This window comes from Lutjanus erythropterus, chromosome 3 (genome assembly GCF_056507025.1).
Source record: "Lutjanus erythropterus isolate fLutEry1 chromosome 3, fLutEry1.hap2, whole genome shotgun sequence".
Taxonomy (NCBI): Eukaryota; Metazoa; Chordata; class Actinopteri; order Lutjaniformes; family Lutjanidae; genus Lutjanus; species Lutjanus erythropterus.
In genome coordinates, this window is record NC_139319.1 from 42,095,763 (window position 1) to 42,110,905 (window position 15,143).

A 15,143-nucleotide genomic window follows, 5' to 3' on the forward strand; every position below is an offset into this window, starting at 1 on the left:
ACACACTCACTCTGTCAAGAGCTCAAGTCCTTCATCTGTACTCTTATCTTTTAAACTATCATTTAATGTTATCTCAAATTTTTAAAAAGAGAAATTTAAGATATATGTGAAGTAGTAATAAATCTGGTATGGGGCACTAAGCTGCTTTACTCTTTTGTACCACAAACTATTTATTTTGTCAGTATTTGTGTAGACTTTGGTTAAAAAAAGAGAAAGCTCATGTTGGATATGGATGTTGGTAAATTTTGATGTACAATATTCCTACATTTTTATTCCGTATCAAGGGATTTCAATTTACAATATTGCAAAATATGGTATGATTAATGAACAAAGTAGGTATTATACTGTTATACACTGAATTAATTAACTCAGCTGAATAAACTATTGTTATTATGACGTTCTCAGATTTTGAAAATGCAAAATGTTATATTTAATGTGTGTAAAGTGGGGTCCTCAAAGGTGCTTCTTCCTTTACTCTCCTTGGCCTAAAGTACCACCACAAAATCTGAATTTAATAAAAATTCAGTGTTCCTTGTAGCAGAAAAGGGTAGTATTTTTTTTAAGAAAATATTGCGAGGCAACCAATAATTATTTTCCCTCTGTGAAACAGTGGTTATGCTGTGAAAATTAATGGTGGGTAAAAATCTGTTGTGATAAAGTGAAGAAATGTTGTGAGCCAGAGCCAATGGGATTTATTTGTTCAGTTTAAGTTGTAATGTTTGACTTCTTCCGAAACTCTACAAACTTGAAGAAAAACGTGATGAAGACACGAAAGTTCATTTAAAAAAATAATAAAAAATAGTTTTCTTAGATTTCGAAAACTTTAGCAGTAAAGTAGTAGTAAAGTAAAGTTTAGTAGTAAAGTAAATCTGAGGCATTAAGCTTTTCCTTACCTCTCCTCTGCCTCAAGTACCACCAGAGTTTTTATTCAGTGTTCATGTAGACTAGATGATTTCAATCAACATTAAGATCTACATTTTCTTTGATCACTTAGAAAAAAATGACAATGGTAATATAAATTATTGAAAAGATAGTGAGTTAAGGTTTTATTGGAACGAAATTTATTAGTTCAACCAAAGTTTTAAGGTTTAGAAATAAAAGCCTTCCAAGAAGACTACAACTGGTATAATAATAATCGTTTAATCCCTCATAGTCAACTTGTTTAAAATTAAATCCAACATGTGATGAAGACACGAAAGAATCAGGACTCCGCTCTCAGTTGAAGTGTTGTGTGGTCCTGAAAAGGACCTTTGTGTTGTTGGAGTGAGTGAGTGAGTGTAGCGGGTTTACTTGGAGCTGGTGTACTTGGTCACAGCCTTTGTTCCCTCAGACACGGCGTGCTTGGCCAGCTCACCGGGCAGCAGCAGGCGGACGGCGGTCTGGATCTCCCTGGAGGTGATGGTGGAGCGCTTGTTGTAGTGAGCCAGACGGGAGGCCTCACCGGCGATGCGCTCAAAGATGTCGCTCACAAACGAGTTCATGATGCCCATGGCCTTGGAGGAGATGCCGGTGTCGGGGTGGACCTGCTTCAGAACCTTGTACACGTAGATGGCGTAGCTCTCCTTTCTGGTCCTCTTCCTCTTCTTGCCGCTCTTGGTGGCTTTAGAGACGGCTTTCTTTGAGCCCTTCTTCGGTGCTTTCGCTGGTTCAGGCATTTTCGTTTCCAACCAAACTGGTCAAACGAGTGACTTGAGATCGATCAAGAGGCTCTATATGTATGTGCATGAGGTGAAGAGTAGTGGGCTGTTACTCACACAGGATTGGCTGACTTGTGCTCGAGACTGCGCATGTGCAGGAATAGAGAGACCCTCTAAAGCCCCCCAGAAGTAAAGAAGCATCCTGTCATCACCGATGCATGCATTTGTATGTAATAGGGGAGACCGGGGTTGTTAGTGACACTTTTTGTTTGATCATCAGTAAGTCGGTGGTTGTCGGTGCTATATATATATATTGTGTGTTAATGTGTCAATGTGACATATGAGCAGGTCCATTCTTACAACCTGCCCCACCGCTGGGGTGGGTTGAAACATGAGCTGGTGATAGATGTTAGGAAGGATGGGAAGTTTGCTGATTTAAGATCCATGTGTATAAAAAGAACTTTATTTTTAAGGATGAAGAATAAACAGTTTTGAACAAAAAGCACCAAAACAACTAAATCATCAAAAACAAGAGACTAAAGTGTGACTTAAACTCACAAACACTTTCAGTAAGTGAATATGATTAAAACTAATAATAACCAACTGTAGCAGCTAACAGAGTCAGTTTCTTCAGGGCTGTGGTCAGATCTGCAGACTGGGGAAAATTGTGACATGTAACCATTTGCAGCAAAGTCACTGAGACAACTTGCCTCAGAGTCACATGTGTTGTTGCTCGTTATATCACAAAGTAACTTTAATATATGACTTGAATTTAGGTATCAAAATACACACTTACTCTGCACTATACTGTATAAAAACAATATCATTGACTGCACTGATTTATAAAAGGTTTATTACATAAATATTTCATTTTAGTTCTTGTTTTTTTTTTTTTTTTTTTTATTTGATTGAAAATTCTGAAAATTGTTCTCACCTCAGATCACATTTATTGCACGTCAAGAGAAAAATGACTTGTCAACGGTGGTTTTGGAGATATAACTTGTGTCAACGTAGCCATGTGACAAGAAGCCCAACTCTCCCCTACTCGAAAAAAACGTCATGAAAAATGTTTTCCTTCCTCGGGCACATTTTGATGAATTTGACTCCTGACGGATTTTATCCTGTAACGTTTTCTTCATTTGTTGAAATGAAATTCGGGTGTCTATTCTGGTTGCTGCTAAAATGCACCGAGTTCTTTTCCTTGTTAGTTATTTTTTGTGTAGTTGTAGAAGTGTTTTTGAAAGAGTCGACAGCTGTTTGTCTGAAGGTCTACATGTTGTTTATTCTTCCTCTGTATTTCTCCAGGCAGATTTATAGTGAATTTGACTCATTGTTGATTTTCTTCTGTAAATTCAAAATGTTGTTAATTTGTTGAGAGAATCTCAGGGTTCCACTCTGGTGTCTGTTAAGGTGCACTGACTTCATTTCCTCTCCTGCACTTGTTCGTTATTTTGCTGACCTGAACTTCATTTCTGAAATAAAGAGGCACATTTAAATCTTTATTTTTATTTTATTTAAAGCGCTGCAGTGACTTGACTGCAGACGGTAATTCATTATGGACAAAATGACAGAGGGAAAACATGGTGACTATTGGATGTTGAAAACATCCAGAAAAGTCATTAAAGCAAACTAATCATCTGTTTCTGGAATAATATTTCGGCGAGTGTATTCATATTAGAAAGTGCGGGGAAGAGACAGCAGGACGTTTTCTCTGGTGAACTTTGAGTGCGTCATGACGGAGAAACTTCCGTGGGATCAAAGTAGAGTAGATAATCCAGTCACGAGTGAGAAGATGTTGAATTAAAGACCACAATTGTAATGAGCTCATATATGTTAGACCGAAATGTTGTGACTTTGAGTCTTGATCGTGTTATTTATTCTGCTGTAGTATCATTTCATCACGAGGTTCAGTAAATATTTACCTGAATAATGCACTATAACTGTTTATAACAAGACATGAATGTTAAGTGGAGACAAGTGAATTGATTAATACGCGCGCGCCCCGAAACTCCCTTGCTCTTGTTTCCAGGGCAACACCCCGTTTAACCTACGTTCCCGCGCGCATGAAAACAATGGATGACTTTAACGTCCTTTTAAACGTTAAGTCGTATAATGAATATATAATATGTTTGTTGTTAATAAGGACAATAAAAAGAGGAAGAGGCTCTTTAATGATGACGTGGTGGCTCTTAGAAGAGCCTTTTGTGTGAAAGTTTGTTTAAAGTGATGACAGCTCACTTCTTCTTGGGTGCTGCCTTCTTGACTTTAGGCTTGGCAGCCTTCTTAGCGGGGGCTTTCTTGGCTGCGGGGGCCTTCTTGGGGCTCTTGGTGGGCTTTTTGGGGCTCTTGGTGGCCTTCTTGGGGCTCTTGGCTGCTTTCTTGGCCGCCGCGGGTTTCTTGGCCTTCGCCGGAGACTTCTTTGCGGCTGCTGTCTTCTTTACGGTCTTGGGTTTTTTAGCCGCCGCGGGTTTCTTGGCTGCGGCCTTCTTGGCTTTAGCAGCGGGTTTCTTGGCTGCAGGCTTCTTGACTTTTTTCGGCTCAGCCACCTTCTTGCTCATCTTGAAGGAGCCGGAGGCCCCGGTCCCCTTGGTCTGGACCAGAGTTCCCTTAACCACCAGCTTCTTGATGGCGGTCTTGACGCGGGCCTTGTTCTTGTCCACATCGTAGCCTCCGGCAGCCAGAGTCTTCTTGAGGGCGGCCGCGGACACGCCGCTCCGCTCCTTGGATGCGGCCACAGCTTTGACGATGAGTTCACTGACGCTGGGACCAGTCCTCTTCGGTTTGGGAGTCTTCTTCTTGGCTGCTTTAGCCGGAGCGGCGGCGGCTGGAGCTGGAGCTACTTCTGCCATTTTCTCTCTCAATGATCTGATCCTGATCACGACAACACGAGTCTGACTGGACTATGAAGAGTCCAGAGCCGGAGGCTGCACTTAAACACACCATGAGAACCGTGGAGACTCAGTCCAGGTGCCCGTGGCTCCTCTGTGCGGTGTGAATGTCGTGTCACTTGTGTTTTCTCTTCATCGATAAAAGAGTCCAGACTAAATGTGGGACAAGTTCTGAAGGCTGACAGTGAAGGAGTCGATAGTGGACTTGTGTCTCTTCATATTGAAGTCATGCAGAGCTCTGATGCTCTCTGCTTTTTCTTTGAGGAGCCTCTAAAACTCACACATTCACCGCCGCGTCCAGCGCTGCTCAGACACTTTTCTCACTCATTTCTCTCCTAAAATGTTTGAAAATCCATCCGAGCTCCATCAAAAGCCGTTTTCAGCTGCTCCACGTGTTTGTTCACAGACTCCAAGTAAAAACAAGCATCTGTTGATCATCACTTTGTAAGAAAGTCAAGTTATTCTGGTAGCAGCAAACACACTGATGATGGCCGAGGCTTCTGGTGCCAGACTTGTATCAGAGCTGCTCACTGAGGACGACTTTTCATTTCAATCAGCTGTTAAGTTCTACTATTAATGAACAACAACATGTTTTTAAATGTAACAGTCACACTGATGAATGCTGAATGTTACAAAACTTCTTTAATTCTCACACAGCAGCTGTATTGTACTGTTTTGTTTGTTTGTTTGTTTTCACATCATGTTTTGTGTTTCCATTAAAAACCTGCTGACTTTCCAACCTGTCTGTTTTCTTTTGCTGCCTTTGTGAAGCACTTTGTAATGTGGACTTTGAAAAGAGCTCTATAAATAAAGATGATTAAAATGACATTAATGTCACTATTCATCTTTAGTGTTTAGTCACAAACTAATACAAACACACACCTTCACCTCTGCAGGTTAGTGTGTGTGTGTGTGTGTGTGTGTGTGTGTGTGTGTGTGTGTGTGTGTGTTTGTGTGTGTGTGTGTGTGTGAGATTTTTTTGTAATATTAGCTGCTCAATTTTAAAAACCACAGAAAAATTTCAGAGTATTGTGTTAATTCTTATGAATTTTGCTTCAAAATATGTGTTGTCATGGAGATGATGTGATGGAAAAGTCCACATGTGTTAGAAATGACATGTGACAAACAACATTGTTGAACAATGTTGACTTTGATTATTTCTGACATAAAAAATTATCCATTTTCAAAGTGAACTTTGTTGACTAAACTTAAACCATTAATGCACATTCAATCAGGTGACAGAAAATTAATTGAAAATGGACCTTTACGTTCTGAAACATACAAGCTAATTGTATAGATTGGATTTACTACAAGTACAATAGAAAACAATTAAAATAAACAAAGACAGTTTGTCATTTTTAGATGTACACATCTGGAAATTATAGCTGCAACAATTAATCAAGTTATCAATTATGACATTAATCACCATCTATTGAGATCATCAATTCAGCTTCTTCAATGCTTTCTTTACTTCTTTATGACATTAAGCTGAATATCTTTGGGCTGTGGACAAAACAAGACATTTGAAAAACCAAAACCAAACAATTATTAATCAATCAAAAAACAAAAACAACAGATGAATTTGTGATTATGAAAATAATCCCCACTTTAAATTCCATGTGTTTAAAAGGCAACTATTTGAAACTAACATTATAATCTATGAGTTGAACTTCAAAATGAAATCAAACAACTTTTTACAAAGTTTTAAAAAGTTTTTAAGATCAGAATGAAACTCCTGTCTTCATAGGTTTTAAATGAAAGTGAGTTAAAATGGATTATAAAATGAATTTTAAATATACTTTTTAAAACAGTATGTGAAACTAAATGAAATCAAACTTTTCAATGGAACAAGCCTATTTTACAAAACAGAATGGTTTGCATTCATGTTAAACATGGACTCAGTGGCGGTGCTGCACCTGCATTTTAATATTGGTATCTCTCTCTGCAGAAGACATGAAGTGTGTATCTGTCAAACTTACATATGGACCCAGGTTTTCTTCTTCTCCTTCCTTCATGGTCCACAACAGAGCTAATTAAGTATTTGACTGAACATTTTAACTGAACATGAAATATTTGTAGTTGTAGAACCCAAATAAAACACATTTATAACACTGACATCGTCATTTCCATCACAGTATGTCTTTTCCTCCCTGAATCTGCATTTTATCCAGTGTGGTGGAAATGAGGGTGACCCAAAGGGACAGCTGTTCTTTTTATGAAAAAAGACATAAAATACTAATAGTTCTTACAACATATGATACATTTCACTAAAATGGGCGGTTTTTATTAGATCAATATTCAATTTTAGAATTATGCTAGGCCACTTTTTATATCATACAAATAATGACTGATTTACCATTAATGTTTGTAGGTTTCTTTTAGTGTCAAGTAAATGTGACAAAAATAAAATGCGCGAGAGAAGAGTGAAACATTTGAAATGTTGAATTTCTTCATGTTGTGTTGTTCAACATGTTGTGAGTGATGACTGTATTATCTACTGTACTTTAACTCCGCGTCATGACGCACTGACAGTTGTGGACTGTAATGTAGTTTCCCTCAGAGAAAACATGTTGTCTGTTGTGTTTGATTTGTCATTTTAGTAATAATTGTAACAGTTGGTGTTTTCACTGACTGGACTGTTAAATGACGGATAGTTGGCGTTACTTGATCGATGGCGGAGAGAACAGCCGCTACTGCGAGAGGAAATGAAAAGAAAGTTGTTGTAAACTCCTGCAGCTTAATGAAGATGATGTGTGGTGAAAAGCCACTGTGGTTGTAAATGATTTTCAGAGTTCCACAACATTAGTAAGACATGGTGAGAGTTCCAGTGTGTTTGTGTGCATGAGACATAAGACAGAGCTCTTTATGAGGAGAGTGTGTGGCTCTGAAAAGAGCCGTTTTGGGGTCTGGTTGAGGATCCAGCAGCTTTACTTCTTGGCGGGCTTCTCGGTCTTCTTGGGCAGCAGAACAGCCTGGATGTTGGGCAGCACGCCGCCCTGAGCGATGGTGACTCCACCCAGGAGTTTGTTGAGCTCCTCGTCGTTGCGGACAGCCAGCTGCAGGTGACGGGGGATGATACGGGTCTTCTTGTTGTCGCGGGCAGCGTTTCCAGCCAACTCCAGGATCTCAGCGGTCAGGTACTCCAGCACGGCCGCCAGGTAGACGGGGGCGCCGGCACCCACACGCTCCGCATAGTTGCCCTTCCTCAGCAGCCTGTGAACACGGCCGACTGGGAACTGGAGCCCAGCACGAGAGGAGCGGGTCTTTGCCTTAGCTCTGGCTTTACCACCGGTCTTTCCTCGTCCGCTCATTGTTGGATACTTTCCGAAGTCGAGACTAACAGAAACTGAAGACCAGACAGTCAAACCCCAATTATATGCTCAGGGAGCGCGCGCGGACGGGGTCTGGGGTCCGTCAGACCAATCACAGCAGAGCCTCCAGCAGAGGTCGACCGCTCTGGATTGTGGCGGACTTTTTGAACACATTTCTCTCCAATCAGCAGCGGAGATTCGGGCGGTGGGTCGCCCCTCCTGTCGGTGCTGAGCTCCAAGAGGAGCCTCTCACCAATCAGGAGGCGGAGGTCTGAAGCAGCGTCATGATCCCAGCCGGTCCCACAGTTTAAGAGCAGCGTGTCTCGTGTCTCTACTTTTCATACTTCTGTTGAGAGAAAGAAGGAACGATGGCAAGAACCAAGCAGACCGCTCGTAAATCCACCGGAGGCAAAGCTCCCAGGAAGCAGCTGGCCACCAAGGCTGCCCGTAAGAGCGCCCCGGCCACCGGCGGCGTCAAGAAGCCTCACCGTTACAGGCCCGGTACCGTGGCTCTGAGAGAGATCCGTCGCTACCAGAAATCCACCGAGCTGCTCATCCGCAAGCTGCCCTTCCAGCGCCTGGTCAGAGAGATCGCTCAGGATTTCAAGACCGATCTGCGCTTCCAGAGCTCCGCTGTCATGGCTCTGCAGGAGGCCAGCGAGGCTTACCTGGTCGGACTCTTTGAGGACACCAACCTGTGCGCCATCCACGCCAAGAGAGTCACCATCATGCCCAAAGACATCCAGCTGGCCCGTCGCATCCGCGGAGAGAGAGCTTAAACTATCTGCTGCTGCTCCACAAACACAACGGCTCTTTTAAGAGCCACCTCACTCTCTCTGAAGACACTCTTCCTCTGCTGCTCCGAGCTTTAACACCTTCAATTACTTCAATTATAACTCCCCCAAAAATAAAATATAACTATTATAACAATAATAATTACCTGAAAATGTTTTTTCCGACAAATGTGTTTAGTCCCCGCAGTGAAATATTTCATTTGTTGGTTATATCATATTATTACATTTTCACAGGAATTACTAAGTGGTGTTTTAACAATATTTGTGAAACATTCTAATTAGGTTAGCATATTTAAAAAAAAAAAATCACCGCAGCAGCAGGAAAACTGGCCTTGTAATATAGCCATACACTAATAAAAGTATTTGATAGCAAAATAAAATAGTAATGGCACGTGCGATATTACTTTTCACATTTAATGTTCATGCAGTGTGTGTGTGTGTGTGTGTGTGTGTGTGTGTGTGTGTGTGTGTGTGTGTGTGTGTGTGTGTGTTGTGTTGCTCTTACGGGTCGAGGACACGGAGCGCTTTAATTCATCACTTAACAATCACAGAGTGTCATCAATTCAAACACCTCTCATCATTAAGACACTAACTTGTGGATCTACCATCTGAATGAGACACACAACACCACGTCTGACACCTGCGTGTAGAAATACTTCACATTATTTAACAAGGAAGATGCAAATTGTGCGCTGGAGGGACAAAATCCTCTGGACTGAGGTTTGCTGTCACATGTCCTCACTCTGTCTCTCTCTGAAGACACTCTTCCTCTGCTGTTTGTCTTCATTTATTTAGTACATTTCATTAGCAGTGGATGTTGATGTGCAGCTTGTCATCGGAAACTAGAAGCAGGTTTATTCTTTGCAAATAACAGGCTGATTGTCACATGGAAGAAAGTGAGTTAAAATCGACAACATTTTGTCACGATACAAATTTCAGTCATTTTAAATTCACTTTCTTGTTTCACTTCCGGTCTTAAACGCGGGATCAAATTTTCATCGGGCTGCTTCTCTGGATACACGAGACGCGTGTAAAGATAAAGATCAGCGCGCGCCTGTTTATATTAGAATAAACAACCAAAAGAATAACGTCACATAGTTAAACCTGAATCTGACATATGAACCATATATATGTGTGTGTGTGTGTGTGTGTGTTTGTGTGTGTGTGTCAGCCTCTGTGACGTCACAGACTTCCTTTGAAGATGTTCCTCTGATGACTCGTCAACATTCTAGAACCTGGCTAGAACCATATATAACAGGGAGCCTTTAGAACACTCAGGACACACACAGCTTCAGAGGGTCAAAAGATGCAGTTGGACTGGACAGGACTTGGTTTTCATTAAGAGGTAAGGTAAGAAACAATGACTCTTTGACATTTCAGACAGATTACTTTCAACTTGTTACTCTTGGTGATCAAGTGACCAACAGTTCTTTTAATGTGCATTTTGGAAATGTGAGTTTTGTTTGAAGACACACTTGAAAAGTATGTGAACCTATTCTTTAACTTCAAACTGTAACCAAGTTGTTTGTGTTGGTGAGACTTTAGATGGACAGAGTTTCAAATGTCTGCATTTGAGGTTGGTGTTTGATGCATTCAGTTTATTCCCACGATGCTTCTTATTAATGTTAACTTATTGGTCTTAGTTTGTAATGACAGTTCAGTAGAGGACTTTAAATGACATCCTAACTATTTGCTTGTCACTAGGAGGTGGTGTCTCATGTCCAGCTGTGCAGTTGTGCAGACAGTGCATGTTTGTGGTATGGGAGCTACAAAAGTTTTGCCCACCAGCAGCTGCACCGTGACAACCAAGATGCACAAGATTGTCCTCCTGAATGCACGCTAAGAGGCAAGTTATCAGGGAAATCATGGCTGGTATTTCCAACAGTGAAGCTGAGGGCACGCGACGGTTACTCCGGTTGATGGTGCTGTCATGTTGTCTGTCCTCATCTGTAAGAAAAGGTGCGTCACACGGCAGGTGGAGGAGACTCCGCTCATTAAGGCTGCCAACAGGCGCAGCAGCGTCAGTAACTGCAGTGATGCGGTCAACTCACAGAGGTCGGAATAAGTTATTAGTGACTTCCAGAACCATTGTGTGCAACAGTCCACAGTCCACCTCCCTCTCCAACACACACACATGCTGCTGCAGCCGTGTGCACAGCCACGCATCCAGCGCGCTCTCAGGTCAGATTATCTGAGCTCAGAGCGCGATAAAAAGGGTTAAACCCTGAAACTGTGGAATCCCATCTTTTTCTACACAGTTCAGACAAATCCCCTGGATAACAGGAGACAGTATAGTCCTCCACATGTGGACTACTGTTCTGTTAAAATTCGCTGTGAGGACATGAGGGGAAAAACACAAAGAACGAGAGAGACAGAGAGTCCGTGTGTTTGATGAAGCCTCATTGCTTTGCTGCAATAATGAGGAATATATTTAGAAAAAAAAAGTCTGTTCATTTAAAAGTGCAGATCTTCACACAGAGACAGAGACGCAGCTTCTCTGCTCCGAGCGCAGGATCAGCACCTTGGACAGCACCGTGCGGACATCCTGACTGTTGAGCTTCTTCAACTCATCAAGTTTGTGATTTTAGAGGGAAAATCCTCACCTTTTTTCAGGTCAGTCAATATAATGACTGAACAGCGCGTGATATTCATACAGCAGGACCCCCTACCTCTGCTGCCTCTGTCTCCTGAGTAAATATTTAAAAGTACACAAACCGAAAATCACGCAGCACAGAAGTGTACAGTATTAACTGTAACTGGAGCTGCAGCTCCATCAGCACTTGTTCCTCACGTCCATGGCCTTTTTTTATTCCATGTAACCCTCCTCAAACACGTACTGCAGCTGGCCTTAAGTGTCATCTAAGATCATGTACAGGGAGCAGGTCTCTATTGCTCACTGTACATTAACACTGTAATGACAGTATGTGCATCAATTCAGAGAAGGAGGTTCCGCTTCAACAATGAGATCCTCAGTGGAGCGCTGAACCCAAAATCCAGTGAACAAGTCCAAAAAATCAAAAAGGGAGCACATCTTAAGTCTGTGAGGACAAAATACTCACATTTCAGTTATTTATTTGTCTCACATCACAAAAAACAAACGCTTAGGCGTTTCGGCACAAAGCCTTCATCAGAGCGTTTGTAGTACTATGCAGGTTCAATTTGATAATATACACAAGGTCAGAGAAAGAACACAGCTGGGGGCGGGACCCAATTATTTAAGAACCAATCACTTTTCTTTATCTATGCCTCATATAACTCACTTCCATATAACATTACGTTTCACAGAACATTATTACTGACCACCTTTAAATTCTGCCTTGCGTGTGAAAAATAAATAAATAAATAAATAAATAAATAAATAAATAAATAATAATAATAATAATAATAATAATAATAATAATAATGAATCAATGAATGAAAAAGAAAACAAACAAATAAAATAAATAAATACATGAAATTAAATTAAATAAATAAATAAATGAAATCCTAAACATCTTAGACTGAAATCATCATTAAGTCCATTTGGTGCCATAGTGTTGAGTGTGTATATGCAGAACATTTCTCTTTGGGCCACTTTCTTTAGAATATCTCCTCCTCCAGTGGGTATCGTGACTTTCTCAATCCCACAGAACCTCAATGAAGAGGTTGAACCGTGATTAGCTTCAACATAATGTTTTGTAGTTGAATAATCCATATTGTCTGTACCGTTTGCAGTTTTGTGCTCAGATATACGTTGTTTCAGGGGTCGTTTGGTCTGTCCCACATATTCTAGCCCACAGGGACATGATAACATGTAAACCACATGGGTCGACTTACAGTTTATAAATTCCTGAATAGAAATTTTCCTCCCTGGGGATGATTAAATAATTTTATATTTGTTGTATTATTGCAGCAGGCACAGTTACCGCATCTATTGGGTTAGGATTTATTTATTTCTATATATATATTTTTCATTTATTTATCTATTTATTTATTATTAAATTATTTTTTATCAAGCCATCAATTTGGTGTAACCGCTTATTCCATAAGGGTCGCGGGCTGCTGGAGTCTATCCCAGCTGACACTGGGCGAGAGGCGGGGTTCACCCTGGACAAGTCCCCAGTTCATGGCAGGGCAATTATATTTATTTATTTATTTATTTATTCATTTATTCATTTTTCACATGTAAGGTACAGTTTAAAGGTGGCCAGTAATAATGTTCTGTGAAACGTAATGTTATGGAGGTGAGTTATCTGAGGCATAGATAAAGAAAAGTGATTGGTTATTAAATAATTGGGTACCGCCCCCAGCTGTGATCTTTCTCTGACCTTGTGTATATTATCAAATTGAACCTGCATAGTACTACAAACGCTCTGATGAAGACTTTGTGCCGAAACGCGTAAGCGTTTGTTTTTTGTGATGTGAGACAAATAAATAACTGAAATGTGAGTATTTTGTCCTCACAGACTTGACATGTGCTCCCTTTTTGATTTTTTCACAGTATGTGCATGTTATAATTGTCAGTCCCAATAACAATACAACATATATTACGATAAACAATTTACATCCTAACTCAACAAAGATTTGAACATTTACATTAATATTTTTATGCACTATAACATAGTAGTAAGCTAGTGTGAGGATTGTAACTACACCGGTCCAAGGAAAATAATGGCCACGCATCATACAGATGTCTTTTTGAGTTTTATTCCATGTCTTTATCCTCCGCAGACACCGTGAAAACTAGAAAAATAAAATACATAAAAAAGAATTTGAAAAATGAATCTCTTATTATTTTAAAGTCTCTCAACAAATGTCCAGCATTTAGACAGGCTCAACAATAGACTTTCCCATGAATATCTGATATAGACAGGTCCCGACACGTTAGCATAACAACAGAAAACATATTAAATTGTCCATTCAAGGTCACAAATGTTAGAAACAGATACAAACCAAATAAATGTAAAATAACAGTTACCGTGTGAACCTCTTGGATCATGTAGAATATTATGTTGAGGCCAAATGTACTTTCTTTTCAACCATGTTGGCGCTCCGCTCTGTAGGCAGCACTTTACTGTTTTTACAGAGAAATTCTTTACAGTGTAATTTTACATCATTAGAACAAAGTTGTCTCAGTCCTCTGATGTCTTTTGTCTTTTGCTGAGAGGTGCTGCCACCTAGTGAGTTTAAAATGTGTCTACAACTGTTCATTTGATCCAAACCTGTTGTCATCATGACTGATGTTGATGATGTCACTGGAGAACAAATACATTTGTGTATTAAACTGAATAAAGGTGTGATATTAAGACTAAACCTTTGTCAAAGATGAAATTAATTTCATTCTCAGTGTACAGAGGAGGGAAAAGTGTCACTTCATTGTGCTTTTATAAACCAATTTCATCCTACAACACAGACTGATTGAAGCACTAAAGCCTTGTACTTGTTGTACTTATAAAGCCATGAAAGTCAGTCTACTGACTGCTTTGAATGATGTTTTTATATTGACTTTTTATTTGCTCCCAAGTCAGTTTTATACTGCGCTCTGATGGACTGGTGTGTTATTCTAAATGTTCCCATATAAAAAAGAGAAAGCTGCACTCACATGTATATAATTCAATACATTTAATCATGTGTCTGCAGATCAGATGACAGACAGATGATGACTAAATGTATTAAATCATATATAACTCTCACACACCATAAGAAATAAGAATAGTCTATATCTAAGCAGAACATTCATTTAACTGAATACACAAATGTAATGATGGTCAGATGTACTCGTGCTCTACTGATGGAGCAGTGATATTATACAGCCCTGTGTCCAGCTGAAAACATCAGGCACCCTTATGAAAATACCCACAATTCAAAATACCTCCTCTTAACTTACGCCTTGAACTGTTTTTAATGTGTGATTAATGTTTTGTGTCACAAATATTTTACTGTGTGTTTTCTTTGATCATTGTAATCTTTGTAAAGTGTCTTTGAGTATCCTGAAAAGAGCTGGATAGAAGAAACATATGATCCTTATTATCATTATTCACACAGTCTGCAGTTTTTTGTTTCTCTTTTGCTGACTGTCCTTCCTGCATGTGGCAGCTGCAGGAGAGTTTCCTTCAGTCTGGATTATGATGGATATGATCTCCTTCTTCTTTATTATTTGTCTAATATTATGGTTTGCTCTTCATTTGTAAAATATGTCTGTGTGCTGTCAGTAGTCTTGTCGATTTTGCCACCTTGTCGATCTTGCCACCCTGTTTATGTGAACATGTTTGTGTCTATATTGGGAAACCTTGGGGTGACTTACAGAGTTGATAACCAGCTTCATGTGACGGCTTCTCCTTGATGGTCTTTGTTAGATTTAGTCGAGTCAGATCACTCAAAGATACTCTGGGTATGTTGAACCTGCTTCGTAGTACAGGCTGCTGCTCCATCACAGGATCAAGCTGTTGCACTTGAGGGGACTGAACTCTGAGCTGACAGGACACAACAAGCAAGACTGGAGCAGGATGAGGGGAGGTGGGCTGTGTATCATGA

At 40.2% G+C, this 15,143-nt stretch overlaps 3 protein-coding genes and 1 pseudogene across 3 annotated transcripts; 1 reads left to right on the plus strand and 3 right to left on the minus strand.

Moving 5' to 3' along the window:
• Nucleotides 1-1,230: 1,230 nt before the first annotated feature.
• On the minus strand, nucleotides 1,231-1,655 carry LOC146330764 (histone H2B 3-like). The gene has a single exon (XM_084714276.1). The coding sequence runs from the start codon at nucleotides 1,653-1,655 to the stop codon at nucleotides 1,287-1,289; it is 369 nt and encodes a 122-aa protein (XP_084570402.1). The 3' UTR covers nucleotides 1,231-1,286.
• Nucleotides 1,656-3,817: 2,162 nt separating this feature from the next.
• On the minus strand, nucleotides 3,818-5,055 carry LOC146330765 (histone H1 pseudogene; annotated as a pseudogene).
• Nucleotides 5,056-7,402: 2,347 nt separating this feature from the next.
• LOC146330766 (histone H2A-like) lies at nucleotides 7,403-7,850 on the minus strand. Its single transcript, XM_084747407.1, has one exon. The coding sequence runs from the start codon at nucleotides 7,834-7,836 to the stop codon at nucleotides 7,453-7,455; it is 384 nt and encodes a 127-aa protein (XP_084603533.1). The 5' UTR covers nucleotides 7,837-7,850; the 3' UTR covers nucleotides 7,403-7,452.
• A 323-nt stretch (nucleotides 7,851-8,173) lies between these two features.
• LOC146330767 (histone H3) lies at nucleotides 8,174-8,662 on the plus strand. Its single transcript, XM_084714284.1, has one exon. It carries the CDS (start codon nucleotides 8,205-8,207, stop codon nucleotides 8,613-8,615), a length of 411 nt encoding a protein of 136 aa, XP_084570410.1. The 5' UTR covers nucleotides 8,174-8,204; the 3' UTR covers nucleotides 8,616-8,662.
• The last annotated feature ends 6,481 nt before the right edge of the window (nucleotides 8,663-15,143 follow it).

Bases quoted from the DNA above. Each gene is read 5' to 3' on its own strand.
- LOC146330764 (XM_084714276.1), bottom strand. From the start codon at position 1,655: ATGCCTGAACCAGCGAAAGCACCGAAGAAGGGCTCAAAGAAAGCCGTC.
- LOC146330766 (XM_084747407.1), bottom strand. From the start codon at position 7,836: ATGAGCGGACGAGGAAAGACCGGTGGTAAAGCCAGAGCTAAGGCAAAG.
- LOC146330767 (XM_084714284.1), top strand. From the start codon at position 8,205: ATGGCAAGAACCAAGCAGACCGCTCGTAAATCCACCGGAGGCAAAGCT.